This window comes from Nilaparvata lugens, chromosome 5 (assembly GCF_014356525.2).
Source record: "Nilaparvata lugens isolate BPH chromosome 5, ASM1435652v1, whole genome shotgun sequence".
NCBI classification, from domain to species: Eukaryota; Metazoa; Arthropoda; class Insecta; order Hemiptera; family Delphacidae; genus Nilaparvata; species Nilaparvata lugens.
The window spans coordinates 16315775-16339814 of record NC_052508.1 but is presented as its reverse complement, the minus strand read 5'-3'; the positions used below and the strand labels follow the sequence as shown (position 1 = coordinate 16339814).

Genomic DNA, 24040 nt, shown 5'->3' with positions numbered 1-24040 from the left:
GGCCTACAGAGGCTTGAGACTGTTGGTGAACATCTTTGAGTACATCAATCAGAGCCACAACGTTATTGCTTCCGTGGAGACTTCCAGTTGCAGTATAAATCTCAAGAAACGACTGAAGCCTCGGCTTGTGTTTAACTACAATTCTATTTACAGCCTGGAAGCGCCTCCATTCTCAAGCTTTACGGCGTTCGATGTCTTCATTATTGATGGAAAGCTGGAACACCCACTCTTACAAAATACACGCTTTCAAGTTGGAATAGGGAATCTCTCGAAAAATCTATTGAATCTAAAATATTTCATATTTTCTATTCACCGCTTCAAAAATCGTATTCCAAATTTTTCATAGCAACTGGACATGGAAATTAACAAGAATTGCGAGTTTCACAATAAGTTCACTTTAAAAAAATTCTTACCTTCAAATCTTTAACACTGTTGAACTATACAGGCGAATATTGCTAATAAAGAAAGTGAATAATTCCTGATAACCTTCTTGAATTATCAATTATATCTAATAACTAGAACCCTTGAAATTTTTTTAAATTGATGCATTAGGGAAAATTTTCTCTTAAGGCTGCTTGGTACACTTTTTTGTTATTTAGATTGGATAATATTTTTCAATATTATTAATAATTTGTCAAGATCATTATAAGAGTGAGAAAAAGTGGCAACTGAAATTTTTAAGTGGTCTAATAAGCGAGTTACGGTATGGGTTGTTGAATGTGCTAACTCCGTTTTCTCTCCAGATCATAAATGTTTCGAATTTTCCATTGGAGTTTGTGTTTAATACATTCAGTATATCATTGGCTTTGTTCTGATATGCATTTTTTCGCGATTAATGTCGAAATAAACAAGTTATCGAATTTACAAAAAATGTTACTTTTTTACTCATGAACGATATGGGGAATAAAATGTTTTAGTTTGGAAAGAAATATTTTTTGAATTTTTAAGATAATTTCTGTTAATATAGTCGAACAGTTTATAGAAAGAAAACGGTAATCTGGAAAGTTTATATCTGGGAAGAAAACGGAATCTGGAAAGTTAGCACTTCAACAACCCAAAACTAGCTTATTAGACCACTTAAAAATTTCAGTTGCCACTTTTTCTCACTCTTCTAATGATCTTAACAATCATATTGAGAAGATTATTCAATTCAAATATAAAAAAGTGTACAGCCTTAAGAGAAAATTTTCCCTAATGCAACAATTTGAAAATATTTCAAGGGTTCTAGTTATTTGATATAATTGATCAATCTGAGGAGGTTTATCAGGAACTATTCACTTCCTCTATTAGCAATATTCGCCTGTATAGTTCAATTGGGGAAGTATAGATTACTGTGTAAAATCATCAACCTTTAATGATAGGAGAATCTGTTATCTTCCATTCGATCTATAATCTCATGATACCTTTACATCCTGCCCAAACTCATCGGGATATTACTGATGACAAAATATGTATTATTTGTGTACAATTTCAAGAATTCAGTGTTGTTGTGGAAGTACGGTTATGATGTGGTAGATATTCATATTCAATGGGAACGGTATCGATATTGTCAAATATTGTTTATTGGAACAATTTGTGACCTTAGTTTCTTTTGTTACATCGTTATCAATCACCAGTAAACTGAAGGTTTGAACATAGGTGATAAATAAATGAATCAAGCAGCATAATATACAGGATGTTTCAGAAGTAGTGTTGAACATTTTAGAGTATTGTTCCTGGATGATAGGAGACTACAAAATGTCGTATTTGAAGTGTCCAAAACTCAGCTGTTATCCTTAAAGCTGCCATTTTGTTTTTTTCACTTAGTTATTTTCATCTCATGAACGAAATGTTGTATGGATCTGAAATTTGGCATGAATATTAATGCTAGAAAACTCAACTTTAAAAAATAAAATAAAAAATTTTTGATGTAAATTTTCAAAATGGCAGCCATTTAAAATGTTTGATAGCAAATTTTACGAAAACCATCCACTTCACAGAAAATATACAACAGACAAAAAGTTAGAAATTTTTTTCAGAATTTCAATGATACCGTATCTATGAAGATTGGTCAAAGAATAACAGTGAAATTGATCATTTTTGTACAATGATACTTTTATAAGACAAACAAGATCATCTGAAAACATTGTAAAATAAGCTGTATGGCCATATGGAGCCATACCGAGTTTTATAGATTCATCTTACATACAATAAAATTGAAATAAAAATTTAATATTGATGTCCAAATGGTGAGAAGTGGTCAGTACGAAAAGAATTAATATCTCTGTTATCCTTTGACCAATCTTAATGAATAATGTATACTTAAAAACTTTATAAAATTTTCCAACTTTTTTTGTATTCAGTAAATTTTTTGTAAAGTGTATGATTTTCGTGAAATTTGCCATCAAAAAATTAGAATAGCAGCCATTTTGGGAATTCACCTCAAAATTTTTCTATTTTATTTTTCGAAGTTGAGTTGTACAGCATAAATATTCATGTCAAATTTCAGATCAATACAACCTTCCGTTCTTGATATGAAAATTACTTAGTGAAAAAAAAAACAAATGGCAGCTATCAGGATAACCGCTGAGTTTTGGCCACTTCAAATTCGACATTTGTCGAATTTTTCCTATCATCCAGGTACAACACCCTAAAATGTTGGACACTACATCTGAAACAACCTGTATAATATAATTGGAGCCTTACAATTGGCCAGTAGTCCACATGTTGACCAATGAAGGTTGAGCTCTACTGTGTGATAGGTGTTGATACTAGACACGTGATCGATACTGTCGTCACCATATTTAGGAATACGGTACTTGGGTGTATCCAGTCTCGGCCTATGACAGTAGAGCTCAAACTTGATTGGTCAACAGCTGATGGACAATCGTAGGGCTCCAATCGTACTATAATTTTATTCATAATAGCCTACATTCCGCTGTTCGATGTTTAAGCTTTCAGTATACTAGAGATTGATAATGGTGTAACAACCAAAACTAGTGTCTTGAATTGTTCCAATACACTACTGTTTTTGACAATATCAAGTCGTTATCTGCATTCGACTCGAAAATATATAATCAAGATATTGAGTTCAAAACTAAGTAGTCTCTTGTCAATCTAACTTGTTTTATGAAGATGGCTCAGCTTGTCACATACAAGCATTCAAATTACATCTCGCTTTTGGGAATTGTGTTGAAGAGTTGAATTATAACTTAGCTGCGTATATTAAGCTGGAGGTTCACTTTTGAAATTCTTAATCAAATTGACAAACTATCGTCAACAGAGATGACCAAATTCTGAGAAGCGCGTCATAAGCTCAATACATATCCGTAGATTCATTTATAGATTCGTAGAATGCTTTTGGGAAGCTTCAGAATTTCACTGGGAATCTGAAATTGAACTGACAAACTATATTGATAAGTATCATATTGATTAGTAAAACATGGGAATTTATAAGGATCACCGATACCAGTAATCATGTGATACGTGAAACGAGTGATATGCGTTCGAATTCACTGTAGTTCAGACTGTTGATGAATTCAATGAGGAAATCAGATTAATGTGAGTGATAGGAGAATCAACAGACTCCTACCAGCTCATGAGGTTGGTGAAATTAGGATACTGTACAGAGTACTGAGTATGAAATCGTTGTCTTTGATATTGCTCAACATCACTCTGCTCTTGAGCGCTCTCTATGCCGGTTCAGTGGCACGTGGCTTGTGATTATGATTTGCAATTGATAGGAGACATCAGATTCAAAGCTCATGAACTGTATTTGAAACATTAGAAGCATGTTTGAGTCTTGGTGGGCTCTGAACCAACATGAAATAATTTTGAAGCTCATATTGATGACCTACTGTTGATAAAGTTATCCTCAAGCTATAACCATCCAATTGGAAAATCGAGGGCACGTCGTAAATCTGATATTTTTGATTTGATATATTCCTGAGTGCAATGTCATCTTTCAATAACTCATTCTCACACATCGCTCGTTCAATCACTTGATCAGTGTTCAAATTTTCCTATTCAATTCAGGAATGCACGTCAACTTTTGAAACATTTAAGATCATTATCACATGAAACTCGTCAAATATTGAAATATTCAGTTTCAGCATTGTCTGCATTAGTTGAATTAAGGGGTTTAATGTTATTTATACGGATAGCTGACTGTTTATAAAGAATATCACCAATCACCGTTAGGTCATGACAGAGGCACTGAAATTGATCAGTTGCGACTTGAAAACTCTGACTTGATCACTCGATATTATTAATATTACTACCGTAAAAAAATCAATCCATTTGAATGATTGGTGCTTCAAAGATTCAGGTTGAATAGAATGGTGTTCTTCTATCAAGAACAAGGAAGAAGATGTAGAGAATGAGGTTTGATAGTGAGGGTGGAAATAAAGCGAGAGGGAGTACAATTCGCATATTCGCTTTTCCAATAACAATTGCTGGGAAATACGAGTTGAACGAATTTCGAAGTGTCATTCAGAAACGTTGAAAAGTTGGCTGGTTGAATTGAAGAGATAAATTGAGACGAGATCCTTTCTGCTGCCTTCGAATCTCGGCTAATGCTTACAAGGATTGATATTCTCCAGCTGTGAGAGCCGCCGGAATCGATTGGTTGAGTGTTTCTTCGTTGTTCAACCGACGCTGTTGCAAGTAGTTGGAAACAATACTGCCTCAATGTGTCTCTTTCACACGAGTTGAGAGGGGGTGAGCAGCTCACAGCTTCGGACATGGAACCCCACACAGACACACACACACACACTCTTCACAAGTCACAGCTCACAGAAACTTTCTTACAATCGAATCATTTTACTCGAATTTGGAACGGAACGAATTTGATAGCGGAAACATTAGATACGCAATGAATGTCCAACAAAACACCATAATCTATTCTGCTAAGAAGGAGAAATGTGGTGGAATAAGTTAGAAGAGGTGTGAATGAGGAAAATTGGGTGGAATCAAATGGGAAATTAGGGGATGAATTAACGATAGTAGCAGTGGGTGGACTTTTATGTGCCTACGTGTCCTCTTTCGATTGTTCTATCAAGAATCATTCAATTACTATGAAAATCATTCTATGAACAATTTCATGTACTGAAAGTGGAAGTTTTTGAATGGATTGGTGGATTCTGAACCTATTGGGAGTGATAGAATCATGAATAACTGACACTTCTGTGTTTTCCATTGAGAATTCCACAGGAACTATAAAACTCATAGTTTAGCCAACTCTCAACTTATTTTACACAGACTATAGTTAAGTTCTAAGATCTAACTGGAATTAACCAATGTTTTTTTCCAATTACGAACAGCTCACTATTGAATCACTTTTATGATATTAAATTGAACGACTGGCAGTCGAATTTTCTCATTAAATGAATTTATCCACTCACTGTGACAATGAGAGCTTTTGGCAGGTCCGTCATCTCCAGAACCATGAAGATGGCGGTCCCGCCGAAAGTAAGTGGATAAATTCATTTATTCAAGAAATTTGACTGCTAGTGATTCTATTTAATAACAAAAAAGTGCTCCAACAAAAACTGTTAACTCTCTGATTAAGTTTATTTGAACGGCATCAAGATCAAGGATTACTATACAAATGACATTTCCATTTTAGAATTATAGAAGTATCATATAATAAAGATGGAGATTCCAACAATATGAATTTGAGCAGCATAATCGGTGAGAAGAACCAATGTGATACCTCTGATTCAATTCTTTAATTTCATCTCCTGTGTAGCCAGAAACCCTACCGAAATCTTGAGAGAAATTGGCGTTACAGAAGTTGATGCGCTGATAAGACAAGCCGTTTGCAAATGACAGGCATAACGTATCGACATGAGAATAGTAATGCGCTTGCTGCAGGAATACGTGTCATATTTGGCATCATTTATCATTGCAGGATGAATAGTTCAAATTCAATATCGGCTCTTCCCTTCAATGGAGGGCTTCTCAGCTGACAGTCTTGCCATCCCATTGATAAATTATTGCCACACTTAATTACTACTATAGTAGACAGACACTTGTGATCAGTCTGTTTGGAAATGTGCAGGCTTGCTAGTTTCAGACACCTGTGAGCCTGTAGTTGCAATTTATCACAGAAGCGGGATTACTCATCCTTGAAAGCTATTGGTTCTTAACCTTCTATTGATTCGGCGCTTCCATTCAGCTCGACTGCTGATGCATCTTCAAGTTAGTGTATTCGTGAGAAACTTAGTCTGCTTTGTTGAGGAAGACTTAACGATCAACTACAAGAAAAATGTAGAATTGTTCCGTGTTCCCTTCTAATAGAATTATTTATCATCCATAAGACATTTTACTTGAAATGTTCATAACAAATTATTCAAAAAAACTTATTTTTCCTTACCTATCCACTTAGCTCTTCTCACCTTTGTTCACTTCTCATGGAATTCACCATCACAGGAGTTTTCTCCTTAATTAAATATTCCCTCTACAAGTTATTCTAAACAACTGGTTTCAAAAAATAAATAACTTATCATCGAATTTTTCCTGAATCGGTTGCAATCCATTGAACTTGCTACTTATTTCTATCACATCACCGTTACTACATTATATTTAATAGCTTGGGGCAAGCGGAGTATATTGTGAAGTCTGATCTCAAAATGCTCTTGATGGAACTTGAAACTGTAAAATCCTCTTTGAATAATAAAGTCACCTGGGCTCCATATTATTTACATTTTTTTCCTGTATCATAAAAAATAATGTTACATCGTAGTAGGCTACTATATACCCACTTTTCAACAAAAGTTTCTAACCAGGTCACTCCCGTGTTATCAGATGGATAAAGATTTGGCCTGTTGGGACTTCCCGCAAGGGAATCATCCACCAACTAGTCATACGAATTGACTTTTCACTTTACTAATGTACAGTGAATAATAATTTTCTATAGTCAACCGCACGAAAATGGCACAATGGAAATTGGACAGCTGAGTAGCTTCTCACCAATAGACTTTGCCAATTCGTATGGCAAGTATTATGAAAATATCAATAATTATCAATATCGGGGCACTGAGATTCGCTCGTTATTTTTATTTATTGATAAACAGAACACAATTCTTTGAAATAATCGTATTTATATTTTACAGCTGGCTATACGTCAGCGTATGAATTTCGGGGATGAGATATTTTGATTTTCCACAGACACACGTTTTCATTATCTACAGACGACGAAAGTCTCAGCTGTTTCTCCAAGGATGAATTATCCTTTTAATGTCGTTCAGCGAGTTTTCACAGGGATGAAACCTAGTGCAATCGAATTTTCATATCATAAACCTACTATGTTCCAAATTTCGTGAAAATCGTTACAGCCGTTTTCGAGATCCGTTGGACATAAATATCCATACATAAAAATTCAGAAATTGCTCGCTTAATATAATAGGATTTACATCAGCTGTTTCTTATTTCCATTTACAAAATTGATCAACTCTCATTTGGCAACGTTGCACTCATCTGTTCCAATTCCCATCAGACTATTTCAGTGTGTTTGACTATAACGGAATTTTTCAATTATCCAACCATCCAGTAATCCGTCACATTTCCCGAAGATGAACACGATATAACCCACACATAGTTGATTGTATATGTTTCATGCTAGTAGAGTTTTTATTAATTTATTGATAATAATTATAGCTCTTATCTCGATAATTTGCAAGTATATTGTTGTTTTGTACAGAACTCTCAAATTGAATTGAAATTTTTGATTTTCAGATTTGTGAGGGAAGCAACTGGCTTCAATGTGGACATGAGGATTGGCATTCACACGGGCAACGTTCTGTGTGGAGTGCTGGGCTTGAGAAAATGGCAGTTTGATGTGTGGAGCGATGACGTCACACTGGCAAATCACATGGAGTCTGGAGGAGTACCTGGGTCAGTGGCTTATCGATGCATTTTCACATAAGTTTTTTTTTCTCTCTCGAATGGAGAAACAGTAGAATATTTTTAAAACTATTTCAGTAGTTTGAAATAGGTTTTGTGAAAGCTGTCTATTGCATTCTATTATACTACACACGTAAAAAGATTGTTTATCGTATTATTATTTATTATTATTCTTTACAGTATTTATTATTAGCGGATACAATATTGCAAATCATATAAATATGATTGACTATTATGCGTATGATTCAACGAACACGGAACAGTTTTGGAGTTTATTATGGAAACCTTCATACTTTCGCAGGCTACGAACTGGTAAACACTCCTAGGCCTTAAAAGAAGACTACCAGTATATGAATATTGAATATTATAAATTTCTATATCTAGACTTCTATCGGAAAAGAAGTAAATTATTCAAAACCTTTCAATCAGCTTTTGTGAATGGAATCCAAGCAGCTTACCATTTAATAATATAAATTGACAATAGATCAATAATTTTCAATCGATATGATACAACAATGATAATTGGATTACTGATTAGGTCGACTATAGTGAGGTCCACGTTATAATGGCAGTAGATAAAGATAGGAGAATAGCGATGCTGATTCTCTGCATTGATTAATTATATTTCTACACTGTCAAAAACATAATTGGCATCGTTGTGGACCTAGAAAAGGATAGTACCACCGGTTTTGTCGCATGATAGACAAGGATAGCAAAACAAAGTTGATCTAATACTGTCATTATAACGTGGACCTCACTATAGCATCTTCATCAATTTATTCTAGAAGACAAAGATTTATTCATAAGAATTGTCATTCCTCATTACATATTCATTAGAATTTTTCTTCTCAAACAAACTACATTACCGATACGTGAAGTTGGCTGAGAAATGATTTCGTGAATGAGAAATAATTAATAGACCAAGAATTGAATGTTTGCTATTAGCCTCATTCCTACTTTTTCACTTACTTGTGATACTACATTCTAGAAATATGGAAATCATATGAAAAATCTGAAAGTGTGATCAAAATACAGGCTGACGTTTCCCCAAGAAAGTGGGGATTAATTTTTGAAATGAGAATAAATTTTTCAATCTTCACAGATTTTCTAGCCCCCCCCCCTTGTGGGAAATTTTTCAGGTATCTTGTTACAGTCTCTTGCTTAATAATATTCAGTCTGTTGGTTATGTGCTAATGAAGATCGCTCCAGACGCACTGGGAATAAGTAGTGGTACCAGAGAGTACTGATACAAGTTAAACAGTATCTTTACTCTATAGTGGTACTATGTTACACACAGTGGACTGGATATTAACTTCATTTTTTATCATAAAGTTGACTGTGATAGCCTCAGTTGTAAGTCCCTACAACATAAAAGATATCGGAGTTTTTTCATCCAGAGTGTACGCTTGTGATAAAAACCACTGTACAGTAAGGATGTAGCCTCTTCCGTAAGAATTACTCGAAAGCATAACAGTTCTTTGCTCCTTTGAGATTGAATCGCTCGTCCGCACGAATAATAATTACAAGTTTTAATTGAAACGGTCGGTATCTTCCACAATTGTTATCCCAGTTGTAATGGATTTGTTAATATATTCAACTGGAGATTCATGAATATGGAGAAAAGTACCATAAGCACGACGTTCGACCTTTTTGAAAACTTTCTTTAAGTTTGAGAAATTTATATAACTGACTTTTCTCCATGATAGCGTGCCAACAAGGAAAGTGCTCATGATTCTTCCGAGTTTTCTGCCGCTTTAATAATTCAGTCGCACTTTTCTCAACGAGCATATTTCCTTTTTTGTTTTCCAACTTTCGAAGAACACTCCTGAGAATCATTTACATTATACTTACAATGGAAAGTTCGGTTTTCACGCTGTTTGCTTGAGAGGTATGGGGCGATCCTGTTATAAGACGATTGAAAGCTTCGTCTCGTCTGAATTCATTCAAAAATTCATTTCTGAACTGTAGAGGGATTTATAAATGATTCCACTTCATTGCACAAACTCCCAATTACTTTAAAGGACGACGTAGGAAGGATCTTTTAAATTTCTCATTCATAAAGATAATTAATTTTTTTTTGTTTGTGATGGACAGTATCTGTGGAGCTTAAGTCAGCTGTGGAGCAAACTCAGATCCTTGCTTGAAGCCAATTATTTCTCAATCTTGTCTTGTTAATAATATACTGTAGATTTTTTTAAAACTACGATCGAATCAATCATCACGTAGGAATACAATAAACCAGTATAAATAATTCAAATTCAAATTCATTCTATTCTGCCATAAAATAATACAGATTGATAAAATAATTATTCTAACTTACAAAATGACACTATATACCGGCAAAGAACCGGTTGTGTTCTACCGGTACATGTAAATTCATATACAATTTCAACTGGAAAATTCTTATATTGTTAAAATAATGTGAATATGAGACAAAACATTCTTCTCATTTGAATTGACTGCTTTTTCGGGGTATTTTTTGACTGGTAAGGTATATTATAATGATTACCGTACTATATTATAATGGATATAATAAGGTATTTTATAATGAACTAGCCGTCAGGCTCGCTTCGCTCGCCATATCCGTCTAGCCAGGGGGCTCCGCCCCCTGGACCCCCGTCTGGTTCGTCCAAGAATAAGATCAGCAGGCTCGCTTCGCTCGCCTGCATTTTTCATTTGAGCATTTTTATCATATGTTAGAACAATCCAGTCGGGGGTCCAGACTAAACGTCTGGCTAAACGGATATGGCGAGCGGAGCGAGCCTGACGGCTAGTAATATAATATTCCCAGGATTGAAGTAGCAGTGCCCAATCAATTCTTCCGCGATAAATGCATTTAAATCTTCAACTTGGTGCCAACCTAACAAAGTCAACTCAACTTAATGCCAACCTGACAAAATTATTAATTTAGTTGCCAGTTAACAACTGTTTCGAAGAGGTACTCTATCTAGATTATAGTTCTATAGTAACATATGATATGGAAATTTCAATTATAATTAAGAGATTGGGAGAAGAAGAATATACATGCTAAAAGACGAACTTTAAACCCTTAAAAACAACCCTCAGAGTTAAAATATTGCCAAAAGATTTCTTAGTGCGCCTCTAAAGAGCCAACTGAACATACCTACCAAATTTGAACGTTTTTGGTCCGGTAGATTTTTAGTTATGCGAGTGAGTGAGTGAGTCAGTCAGTCAGTGAGTGAGTGCCATTTCGCTTTTATATATATATAGATACCGTACTTGGGCGCCGGCAGTGAGTTCAAATAGCTGATTGATTGTACAATTGGACTTTTTCAATCAAATTCAGTATAATTAAGCTGTAACCTGTAACTGACATAAATTATCTATAACATTCCACTAGGTTGAAAAATTCTCAAGTCTAAGTTTTCATATGAATTTCATGATGTTGTAATCTATATTAATTTTTAATTCTCTATGCTTTCTGTTGTATATTATAGCTGTAGCAAATACTGTAATGAATTGAATTGTCTTTTAGAAACGTACATACAATTTGAAAACAAATTAAAAGAACACAAAATCAAAGTTCAAAAAGTTCATGGGCCTGGTTTCTAGAACACTCATCAAATTTATTGGATCATTAAACCTACAGATTTGATATTTAATAGTCCATCAGATTTGATAAGAGTGTCCTGGAAGCCGAGTCATATAGAGTTTCAACTAGAAAATTCTTATATTGTTGAAATAATCTGAATATGAGATAAACCATTTTTTCATTCAAATTGACAGCTTTTTCGGGGTATTTTAATGACTGGTAAGGTATCTTTCCATTATGATGAATACCGTATTCATTTCCACGTAATCCATGATTCAATTTTTAAAAGATTAATTTTTATTTGCAAATGTTCTGTGGATTTTCAAATTCCTGATTAAAATATTTGAACTTTTAAATTCTCAAATTTGATAAATTTTCTAATGGGAAGTGTTATTTCAGACTATTTGTTCCTCACAGAAAAATGAAAAGGCACATTATTTAGTTCTCAGCAATCACATTAGTACTCAGCAAAACATTTTTACATCAATCGATTATACAGAATAATTTTTCCTTCTCCATAGAATTGGAGAACAACAAAGAAGCATTTCCTTGTTTGCAGTCTTTCTTAAATGATGGATTGCTTCTATCTATATTGACCATGTCATATGCAAATATGGATGAAATCTGACTGTTCTCCAACTTTCAGGCGAGTTCATATAACAAAAGCCACCCTGCTTCAGCTGAATGATCGATTCCAAGTGGAGAAAGGAGACGGCCACAAGAGAGAAGGATACCTGGCTGATCACAAAGTTGAAACCTACCTTATAATTCCACCATCAAAAGTGAGTAACTGGAAACGATATTATTAAACTTCTCAAAACATTTATTAAGTATTCAAAACTATTCAATTATATCGCTGTCAGAAGCAATAGTAATTTATGCTACAGACTGTGTTTATCTATTAATAGCACTGTTTATAAGGTAATAATAGATTCAATGATAATAGAGAGGCAGTTCTATCATATATCTATGGTAATTGCGTTTCAATTGATTGTTTTAAATACTTTACCTACTTAATTATGAGATCACTATTATTATATTCCTTGGAACTCTTTCAGTTTTTAATTTATCATCAATTGAATGATCAGGTATACCTGGTAAGTAGTACAAAGTACTCAAGTAACTCTTTAACTTCAATTCCCTTTGTTAATTTTTTATCAATTGGGTGACCAGTATTAATACCTGGTGATACAGCCAGAGTACAGAGTACATAATTATATAACTCATATAAATGAATTGTGTAAACTTCAATCACCGTACCTTTATACAACAGGTTATATAATTTTGGAGTCATGAGATTTGGGAATCTTTGGTCTTTTGGTAAGTTTGAGAACTCACACTATTTATTCTCTCACATCAAGTGTTTTTCTGTAGGTACAGTATTGATTTGAAGTCTCTCGTGATGCAGAGCATTGACACTCGTAAAATATTCAATTTTCTTGATGTTAGCATTCGTTGTATTCTCACATCTCCGATTTTGTTGATTTTGAAGACCAATAAAATAATAGCGTTAATGAATTAGAAAAATGTATTCATATTCCAGTTTAGATGATAATATTACCAATTTCGACCTGTAACAGGTAAAAGGATCTATCTCAGGTTTTCTCACTGAGAATTACTACAAAACAAAAAATATTGAAGTTTTTTTGAAGTCTTACTATTTATTCTCTTACACCAAATAGTATTTTCCTGTAACTCTGTGCTCCTGCTATGTTGCGAATCAAGCTCCCAGCAATATTCAGGATTTTCATTTTGGAATCTTAGTATGAAAACTACATTAATCCACTTAACAAGCTACAATGGACTATCATTTTCAGTTACGCTCCAAGAGTATAAATTTCATTTCACAATCTCGTCCACAGTAGAACGAATCCGCCGGGTTTCCTTTGAAAGTTGCAATAATGCTTTGGCCAATGAAGAACATTTTCGAAATACAAGTGGCAATACAGAATGATGCTTCGCTGCAAATTCCAACGGAAGACGTTTGGGGTGATTCAGCCGGGAGCAGTAATTTTCTCCACTGCGGATCTGAGACGTCGTCTCTCGTTCAATAGATAAACCGAATTGTGCTGTTAATTACATCGGCTGAAGCCAATAAACTGTTCAACCTTCAACCTGAAATCTCTCCGGCGCTCTGGTATTTTTGTCTCAAGCAGCGTCGGTGAGAAGGCTTTAATTAAATCTCAGCCAACTGCTACTGTCAAACTATCTCAGATCACTAGACAAGCTTTTTTCATTAGAAATGTCCAATCCCATAAAGATAACTGAACGTGTTTCATCTTTTTCCGAACGGAAGAAAACATCTTGAGTCACTGTTGTGCTATCATCCAATAGCGTTACCTTTCAAAGTGTAGCCGTGCTACAGATTTATCACAGTTCAACAATTTTTCCAATGAAAGATGAGGAGTTATGTATCAACTCCTTCACTCTTTGAGGAAGTATCCACCTTAATCCATATCAATTTGTTACACTATTTCCTCCGTATCTTATCACTTTCACAAAGGCATTTGAACTTTTAGAAATCAAGTATGCTACTAGACTTCAAATTGGGAGGTTGTAATCCCTTTAAGACCCCATTTTGAGTTCCTCAATTTAAAAAAAAATCTTGAAATGAGCTGAATCAATTACTACTCAACTCTTCTTTACTGACGCCATTACAACAGAATAGCAGTTCTTTGATTGGTTAGTTTGTGATAGGATGACTGTACTGCTACCGAGCTCCCATTGGCCATCACCGAGACCGCTGCTCTCTGATTGGTTCGTTTCTGATTGGTCGAAACCCCTCTCACTCAACTCTCATTCGCTGTCGCAATGACACCACATTGTAGCTGCTACTTTCCCGCTAACTCACCTTTTCTCACACCCGGTCGTGTGTTAATGGGGTGGATATTATTTCTTATCCTTTTCAGAGGCGAAGGATCAAAAAATTTTTTGAAACACCACCGATGTATGTAGTTACATTACAATATAAAAATATTATCTTTATTCAAATAGCGATCAATATTTGTTCTCAATAATCAATTTTTCATACTTTTTGAGAAATGGTTGAATAATTAGCAATACTGTGATTCGATGTAAATGAGTGTATATGTATGTATAAGCTAGTAGGATCTATATTGTATAACATACAAAGTACTCTAATCTTTATTCATAAAATAGAATTATTAGTACCCTTTGAAATGAATAAAACAAGGATACAATAGAAACGTGACTACTAGTTTCGCTGATCACACCATCGTCAGGTAATAAAAATGAATTATCAATAAATGTTTACTAATAGTTTGTTTTTTAAATAACATCTTCAAGTAGATTATTTTAGCAGCTGCCCCTATCTATCAACTGATTTGGGATTTTTTTGTTCTAATTTTTTTTTCAAAAATTGGGTTATGATTCTTATATGGGTGATGTTTCGTATATTATCCTATTATATTGAGCGAGCGTATATCTGTTTATATTTTTATATCTGGTTATATGGTTATTTATGTTCAACGGATCTTGAAAACGGCTCTAACGATTTTCACGAAATTTGGAACATAGTAGGTTTACGATATAAAAATTCGATTGCACTAGGTCTCATCCTTGGGAAAACTCGCTGAACGACATTAAAAGGATCATTCATCCTTGGCTGAAACAGCTGAGACTTTCGTCGTCTGTGGATAGTAAAAAGTGAGCGAGTGATTCTGTGAAAAATCAAAATATCGCATCCCCGAAATTCATAAGCTGACGTATTAGCCAGCTGTTAAATATTATAAACACGACCATTCTAGAGAATTGTGTTCTGTTTATCGATAAATAAAAATAGCAAGCTAAGCTCGGTGCCCCGATATTTTTTATTAAATAATAATAAAATAATTCACTTGAAGATGTTATTATTTAAAAAAACAAAACTATTAGTAAACATTTATTGATAATTTATTTTTATAACCTGACGATGGTGTGATCACCAAAAACAATTGAAAACGTTGCAATTTGGATTCTTGTTTCATTATTTCATTAAGTTTGAAGGATACTTTAATTCTATTTCATAAATACAAAAAATTAGACCTGAATTCATACATTTTAAACTCTAATCTTATTCCCCCATCTCTCTCTCTCTCTCTCTCTCTCTCTCTCTCTCTCTTGAAATAATTTTTGATTGGTAGCATGAATCCCGATTGCAATGTTTGTCTTTTGAGTTTCGACTTTCAGCTTGTAAGCCACTCAAAATCAATCAAATTTCATTTTGAATATTTTACTGACTCTCTTACGTTTTACTGACGAGAAGAAAGGAAGAAAGGGGAAATTATTATTGCAATGCGTTTTGTTTGTTCCATGGAGCATGAAATTGTCCGTCAAAGTACGAGAATATTGCGATGAGCTTTTTCGATGCGGAGAGAGAATGATTATTGTGTTGCATTGCGGGTCGCCGCTGGATTAGGTTAGTGGCGTTTTGATAGACAGCAAGAATCGTCCGCGCAAGATTGAATGGTTTGAGGTCAGCAGGGTTGGGCGAGCCAGTAATCCGGTTAATAATGGCCATTTTTCAAGCGATCAAGAGCTCTAGGGTTCGATTCAAACTATAGCGAACCCTTTTTTCTGTTTCTCCGGTAGACAGAAACAAGCTTGTGCTGTCCGGTTTATATTCGACTCGCCCACATGTACATAGCAATCGTTGTGTTTGGATTATTCGATTTTAGAATTATTTCCATTTGAAATAATTTCAGTTCTTGGAGTGGAATGGATTGGTGCATGATTTCCAGCTTGTTGATTTGTTATCAGAAGAAGTCCACGTTATAATGGCAGTTGAGAGAGATAAGAAATATGGTAGAACAGCGTTGCCGATTCTCAGCCTTGTCACTGCCTCGTATTGCTCGTATAGAGGATAGCTGATAGCTGAGAATTATCAAAATACATAAATGCCGAAACTAGTTGTTTGAAATGTTTTTAATAGAAGATTACTTACTTTATGTTTTGAATAATTTTAAAAAGAAGCAGCCCATACGAGTGGAGTGATTTTATGATAGCTGAGCTGAGGTATAGCCCACTATCCTATCATATTAAGCGAGCAACTTCCTTATTCACACAGAAAATCTGGTAATTTTTTATTTTATATCTGTTATTTTTATATCTGGTTATTTTTATATCTGGTTATTTTTATATTTGGTTATTTTTATATCTGGTTATTTATGTTCAACGTATCTCGAAAACGGCTTCAACGATTCTCACGAAATTTGGAACATAGTAGGTTTATGATGTAAAGATTCGATCGCACTAGGTCTCATCCTTGAGAAAACTCGCTGAACGACATTAAAAGGATAATTCATCCTTGGCTGAAACAACTGTGGATAGTAGAAAAGTGAGTGAGCGAGTGAGTATGTGAAGAATCAAAATATCGCATCCCCGAAATTCATAAGATGACGTATAGCCAGCTGTGAGATATGAACACGATCATTTTAGAGAATTGTGTTCTGTTTATCAATAAATAAAAATAACGAGCGAAGCTCGGTGCCCCGATATTTACTATTATTATCGTAGCAAAATTCAATTTGGGATCAGAGTGAAATCTCGTTAAATTTACAATAATTATTAATTATAACAGCAGTTGAGTTCATACGATAGAACATAGAAGATGTGAGAAAATTTACCTCCTTGGAATAGAATATCATTGCAGAGGGGTTTGATCAATATTATAATTTATTAGTTCATGAAGTCCATTCATTTGTATGATTGCTCACGAAAATGAAGAATGAATAAATGAAAATAACGATGCTCGGTGCCCCGATATTTTGATGCAATATAAACTGTTCATTCTCGTTGGAAATGATAATAACTTATATTTTATTTTTAAAGAAATTGAATTTTATCTATCAATGATTAAAAAATAATGGATTTTCATGATTGAGATTAGCTATTTTGTTTCTTAATTAAGTTTATATTTCTACATTGGTATAAAACGCTCTGGCAACGGTTCGGAGCTAGAAAAGGATAGCGCTATCTTCTTTGACGAATAATAGACAAGGATAGCAACACCAATGTTAATTGAATACTGCCATTATAACGTGAATCTCACTATAGATCAAATACTTTGAATCAATTTTGAACAGAAATATTGCGTTCAAGCGTATTCAGACGTTTTAATATAATTATTGTTTTTACAACAAATTGTGTCTTCCTGGATTAAATTCAAGCTTTTTTTTAATTTGATTCAACTTGAATGTTTTTTTTTACATAAAATTCACATGAATCCATAACATGGGACTTCTGCACAGAAATTCAGTATATCCATGCGACTCTGAAGGTAGAACGACATTCAACTATAGGCCTACCTTGTTATCATATTATTTATTCTATTATTTCCATCCATATTACGTCAATACAATATACATCATATTAATATAACTCGAAAATAGTACTTAGGCTACTATTTGCAATAATATAAAAATATAATGCCATTTGAGAATTGAATATCAGAAGTACAAAAGCCAAAGTTGTTAAATTTCAATAATGAATAAATGCCACAAGAGCCTAACCAGGGAAGTCTCTATAGAAAAAAGGCTTCTCTGATTGTTTCTCGTGGAGTTTATTCACGATTAAAATTTTAACGGACTTTTGTGCAACCAACCCATAATGTTCGTTATGATATGTCGTGGATTCTTAAGGGTTATGATGAAAAATGAAGATATCACATCGGATTGGCAGCAATCAACTCTGATCGAAGATCGTTATAAGCTTCAACTTTAAGCTGCCACCGCCTTCTCTATCTCTGACACGAGTTCCGAAACAATAGTCGTGAGAGGGTGAAACTTGCTTGTTGGCTTCTGAACTTTTTTGGGCGCCTGCCAAGGTGTCTTGTACTTTCTTGGTGAGAGGGCTGGCATTCACTGCAAATGAACAGACTTTCTCATTCTTGCCCTGACAAAGAGATAATGTAGACGAGATTGGAAAAATGTGCTTTGCAGAGGTTCACTCTGGTGGGGGTTCATTTGCGGTACATTATCAAGCTGGGGTGAGATAACATTGAATAAAGTGGTATGAGTTTGTAAAAAATCAATATATCGACGAATCTTGACTTTTCAAAGGAAAATGATTCATTTTTCAATAAAAATCATTGAAAAAATGTTGTATTATGGTTGATGTACTGATATTCCCTAAAATAGGAAAGCAGTTAAAAACACTAAACACTAGTTGATCCTTTGATTAACTCAATCAAAGAATATGATTCAGATTATAAACTGGAAATGAATTTGCTAATGAGCAAAATATAAATGGAAAATACAGAAAGCATAGAAATAAATTTGTTGACAGGAAGAGATACTGTTCATTCAAGTATCAACGAACAAAGTAATGTGGGGCTTGGAATGGACAGATAATGAATAGTAAAGCAGCATGAGCATTGTTGAGTGGAATCAGAGGAAATTGGAACATCTTAGTTGATAAGAGTGATGTGTATAGAAGACGAATTTTAATGTGATGTTTTCTTTCAATATCTTGAGGTGTGATGAAAGAGTGGAATCCACTGTTTTATGATATTCCCAATCCCACTATTTTAATATTGTGGATTCGACAATAATGAACTTACACTCACAAGACATTACTCTTACTAATTCGTAATATTTTTCAAAGTTTCCTCGTGTAACACAAAAATATACATTTCATTCAACCTATTTGAACCAAAATCCTCTGAATCTTAACTAAAAGTTCTACTGATTACAGTTCTTTGATTCTTATCCAAGCTCAGCCTGAGTTCCAGTTAAACGCTGTATAAATAGATTACCGTACCCATTACAAACTCTCTTCACATTTTAGCACTTAAAACTTTTCAACTCGCACTCAATACTGTTTTGTCAATGTTTCGTACACAAAATGCTGCATCATCAGTTTGTGGACAGTCACAAACACATTGTGCAACAATTTATATGTGCAACTAGGAACTTTGACGTGATGAAAATCCGCAGAAATGTCGTCGCAGAAAGCACATCGCAAAAGCTGGAGCAACAGATTGTTGCAGCTCAAATTTTGCGGTTGGAAACTTGCTCTAGTCTGAGCGTTGAACGATTTAATGCACACCTGAGGGCTGAGGTTTGTCAAAGTTTGGTGACTGCATGATTTGTATCTGATTCGTGGTCATGGAAGGTTATCAAGGTTGTTTGGGAACTGTTTGGTGTTATCGACGAATTTGAAGAATCTGCAACTTTCGACCCCATTAGAGACAAATATGTAACTGGAAGCCATGTGTCACATAATTTGACTCAAACTATATAGAGGTTCAGAGATCAGAACTCAGTTCCACTTAGTGATTGAAATTGGGGTAATCAACTTTATGCTTATTCTTTTATTACTTTTTTATAATAAGATAATTATGTAATCAACCGCCCGCATTTGAAGTAATTCGAGTCCTTTTGTTCATTAGAATTCGATGTCATTTGAATTCATGAAGAGCTTTTCATGTCAGTAACCAATTCATCCAAATGATCACACTAATGCTCTAAAGGTCCATTAGTAGAGTTTGTTGAATTAATTCAAATGTTCCAATTAATCAGCAACTGATAAATTGCCAGAGCTCCAATATCCCTTCCTCTTTCTTCTTGCATTATAAATATATCAACGACCATTATTAATCTTTTTGCAATTTTGATCTCTATCGCAGAAAATGCTTTCCATATTAACACCTGTTAATTCTTGTCAGATAATTAGTTTATCTGCTTATCCGAATCCGATATGAACGCATACAATATGTTTTTCTTTTAGACCTTTATTTCATTCAGTGAACTCAATTAGTAAATGTATATCTATATGAATCAATTATACTTTATTTCACTGAGAATGTACGTATGGATTTCATGTGGAACTGCCCCTATTCTGTTTAAAATGAACTGCATGCATTTCATTCAATTATTGCAACATTCATCTTCCTTTGCTTTGCTTTTCTTCAGGTGGAGTTCAGCTTCATCAGGCAAACTGACTTTCAGTCTCCAATTTTCTCCAACTATATTATTTTTCTCCAATTTAAACAATTTTTCTCCAACTATATTATAATTTGAGCTCGACTTTGACCTTTCATTATAACCTTCTAAAGGTTAAGGTCATTTATTACAGCATTACCAAGTTGTTGATGCAAAGTTTCAATCTAGTTTTTAATCTCTTCTGATCATCTGTAAATGAAAATGCTTCTAATTATCAGCTGTTTTGATGTTCTTACTTCTGTGCAGTCATGTCTCGTGACTGTAGCTGGGACGCCCACTGTTTGTGGGCTTGTCTTGTCTTGGCCAATGGCGGCAGACTTCAATCTTCTTTGGCCAACCAACAATCAACCAATCATATGGCTTCACAATGCATATCTCGATTAGGGATGTCAATCCCGGGATCCCGGGATCCCGAATCCCGGGATCCCGGGATTGATATTGGATAGTCCCGAAATACCGGGATTGGAAATCAGTCCCGGGATTGACACCCCTAATCTCGATGCAATATGAATATTTTAGCCCAGCAGAAATGAATAAGTGTAACAATCCCGGTACTAGTGCTTCAATTTTTCCTCAATAAACTAGTTGCGAGTCATTTCATTTATCGTCCATCAAAACATTATCTCAATCATAAACTAAACTGTGGATGAATAAATACAAAAAATGAATAGTTTTCATATAACTTCCAAAAAGGAGTCTTTGTCATGAGAATGTAAGTTTTTGTAGTACATCGATTGATAACAATATTGATTTCTTGATGCATTTCACGTGTGCTCGTATATTGATTATTAAATTTCAATGTATGACGCTCGTAACAGATTGAAATCAAAAGAATCAAAACTAAACAAGAATATTTTAGAAATATGGGAAATTATGCAGTAACTTGAAATATAAGAACGGCAGGAAAAGGATCAGGAAATTTTTATTCCAGCCTGCTTTCAAGCTCCATACGGAAAATCACTCTTCAGCGTAGGATTTAAGAGGTTTTTTAATGCAGAGGATGAAATTGAATATTTTAATAGCTTTTTTGGCGCTCACTCAATGAAAAGTTTCTAATCGAACGAGAAATCTCAAGTATAATAACTTTTAAATTGGTATGAAATGAACTACCGTAAGAAAATAAGTAAATGTTATACAGGCTAATGACATGTACTCTTTTCTCTCAGTTTCTATATTTGATTCAATTCTTTACCGGGTTTTTCTCTTATCCTGAACAATAATAACTCATATCAATGCTTTCATCTCTTACAATGCTTATTGCTAACTCCAAACATAATATAGATGTCAAGTTTGTACATAGTTGGTTACAAGATGGTTATAGTTGGTACAAGTTGGTCAGTTTAACTGACCTCTCCTGATGTTCAACCTGAACTCTCCCATGTCAAATCTTCATGAAAAATTAATTACAATGAGCAATGAACAATATTCATACTATGGAAGGAATGGATAGGAAATCAGGAATGTATCTTAGCTCCTGAATTCTTCTATCTCTTGAACGAGTCATTGTAATTTGATTGATTCCATAAGGTTCTCTTGAAATAATTTCCTTATTAATTCATCTCCTGATTCGCTATTGTTATTGTACACTGCATCACGATATGGTGTTTGCGTATACGTGTGAAGGATGGACGAATGTCAATTATCCATAACAGAATAGGAAAAGAATTAAACACTTTTTATACCAGTCAGTTTTGTATTAGAGAAGCTTGGAATATGCTACTCATAACGTTCAACATATAATCTTTCATACATTTTCAGAGGCCTGAATGTATGGAATGTTGAAAATTTACTTTGAGAAAAACTTTCATTGCTGTTGAATAAATGATAGACGAAATCGTGTAAGGCTAGCTACACACACATCCATTTGGTCATATTCAAGATGATTTCACTTATTCAACATGAATTGAATGTATATTATTTATAGAAAGAGAGGGTTTCTATCGCAGGAGCTCCTGGAGCCATGAGATGGTCACATTCAAAATCAAAATGAGTTCCTATTTCCGTAATCATTCATTCAACATCCATTCAATGAGATTGATCTTAATCATTGAGCTATTATGTATTGCAGCTGATTCCTCAGGTCATGAGAAGCATTACAAACTGCTATCTTCTCTTAAGCCCTGCACAAACACATCGATTTTTGTCCGTACGATATTTTGCCATCCTTATAAATTGTATCGAATTGAACAGATGATTTCAAACAGATGATGTTTGTCAGGTTCCGTTTAGTCTGATAGAATTCATAAGGACGGCAAAATATCGTACGAACAAAAATCGATGTGTTTGTGCAGGGCTTAAGAGAAGATAGCAGTTTGTAATGCTTCTCATGACCTGAGGAATCAGCTGCAATACATAATAGCTCAATGATTAAGATCAATCTCATTAATCAATGTTGAATGAATGATTACGGAAACAGGAACTCGTTTTGATTTTGAATGTGACCATCTCACAGCTTCAGGAGCTCCTGCGATAGAAACCCTTTCTTTCTATAAATAATATACATTCAATTCATGTTGAATAAGTGAAATCATTTTGAGTACGAACATTTTCAAAGCTAGTCATGGCTTCAGGCGTAGTCCCATCAGAGACTAGTTCATTGATGACGATACAATCTGAATAGTTTTCAAGATCCAATCTCCAGCAACCTGAAAGTTCATGAACACAAAGTTGCAGCCAATGAAGCTTGTGAATACGAAGGTTGCGATTATTTGAACGACTACCAGCAAGTTGTGCAAGCACTCAAAAGCATTTGCATTCGCTTCCTAATCTGTTGTGAGTGAAATTCGAAAGAGCGCCTGCCTGCAAATTAGAAGGCGCGCAATTTTAGTTGCCGAGCAGACCAGAGATGGTAATTGGATGTTTACCTTCGCAACCGTCCAGGGATCAGGTTTGTGGGGTTCAAATTGAGAGAGAAAAAAGAGAAAAGTACGTAAACCCTGTCGATATTGTCGTTACGGAGTGGTTGTTAACAGAGATTACAGTTGTGAGAGTCCACTCTCACCGCTCGCATTTTCTGCTCACTTTTAACCCAGCAGCTTAGTGGATTGTCGGACGGTAACCGAGCACGTGAAAATAGAAGGGCTCCCCAGAGCTATTTCGGCCATCTTGCATTTACAGCGCACGTTCTTTTTAATCACGCTCTCACATACTGTGCTCAACAACTGCAAGAAAAACTCTGCCACCTCCTTAATGAGATTCAGATTTTTCAAATGAGAAACATTTTTCTGGCAGTGAATTCAAGTTCTTGGGATAGGATTATATTATAAAGGAAAAATTCTTATTTGAGTATGATTTTGAGTTGCTTCTTACTTGAGGAATCTATCTTGAATCATGAAGTATGTAATCCTATATATGAAAATCATATATTACAATTCGAACAAAATCATTAAGTTTTCATATTCTATACTTTAGCCACTGTGAGAGGCTAACCGTTCATCTCAAATTAATGCGAAAACTTTGCACTTGTAGAGTTTTTATAGTTTAAATATTTGAAAATTAATATAAATCGTGATTACTGATAACTTCGAATGTATTTTAATTTATAATATTGTGAGGAAATAATATTCGGATTAGCTTACAACTACCACGGAGTTCTCTTCTGTGTGCTACTACGTGAAATTGTAAGTTTTTTTCATTGTGCCCTCTGTGATTTAGCCACAAA

At 34.4% G+C, this 24040-nt stretch overlaps 1 protein-coding gene across 1 annotated transcript in view; it reads left to right on the top strand.

Moving 5' to 3' along the window:
- LOC111045768 (adenylate cyclase type 2) overlaps positions 1–24040 on the top strand; it is a 325456-nt gene that overhangs the window by 258477 nt on the left and 42939 nt on the right. Inside the window, exons 10-11 of the mRNA XM_039429390.1 lie at positions 7717–7875; positions 12084–12219. Coding sequence (XP_039285324.1) covers positions 7717–7875; positions 12084–12219 — 295 coding nt within the window. The remainder of the gene's footprint in view (positions 1–7716; positions 7876–12083; positions 12220–24040) is intronic.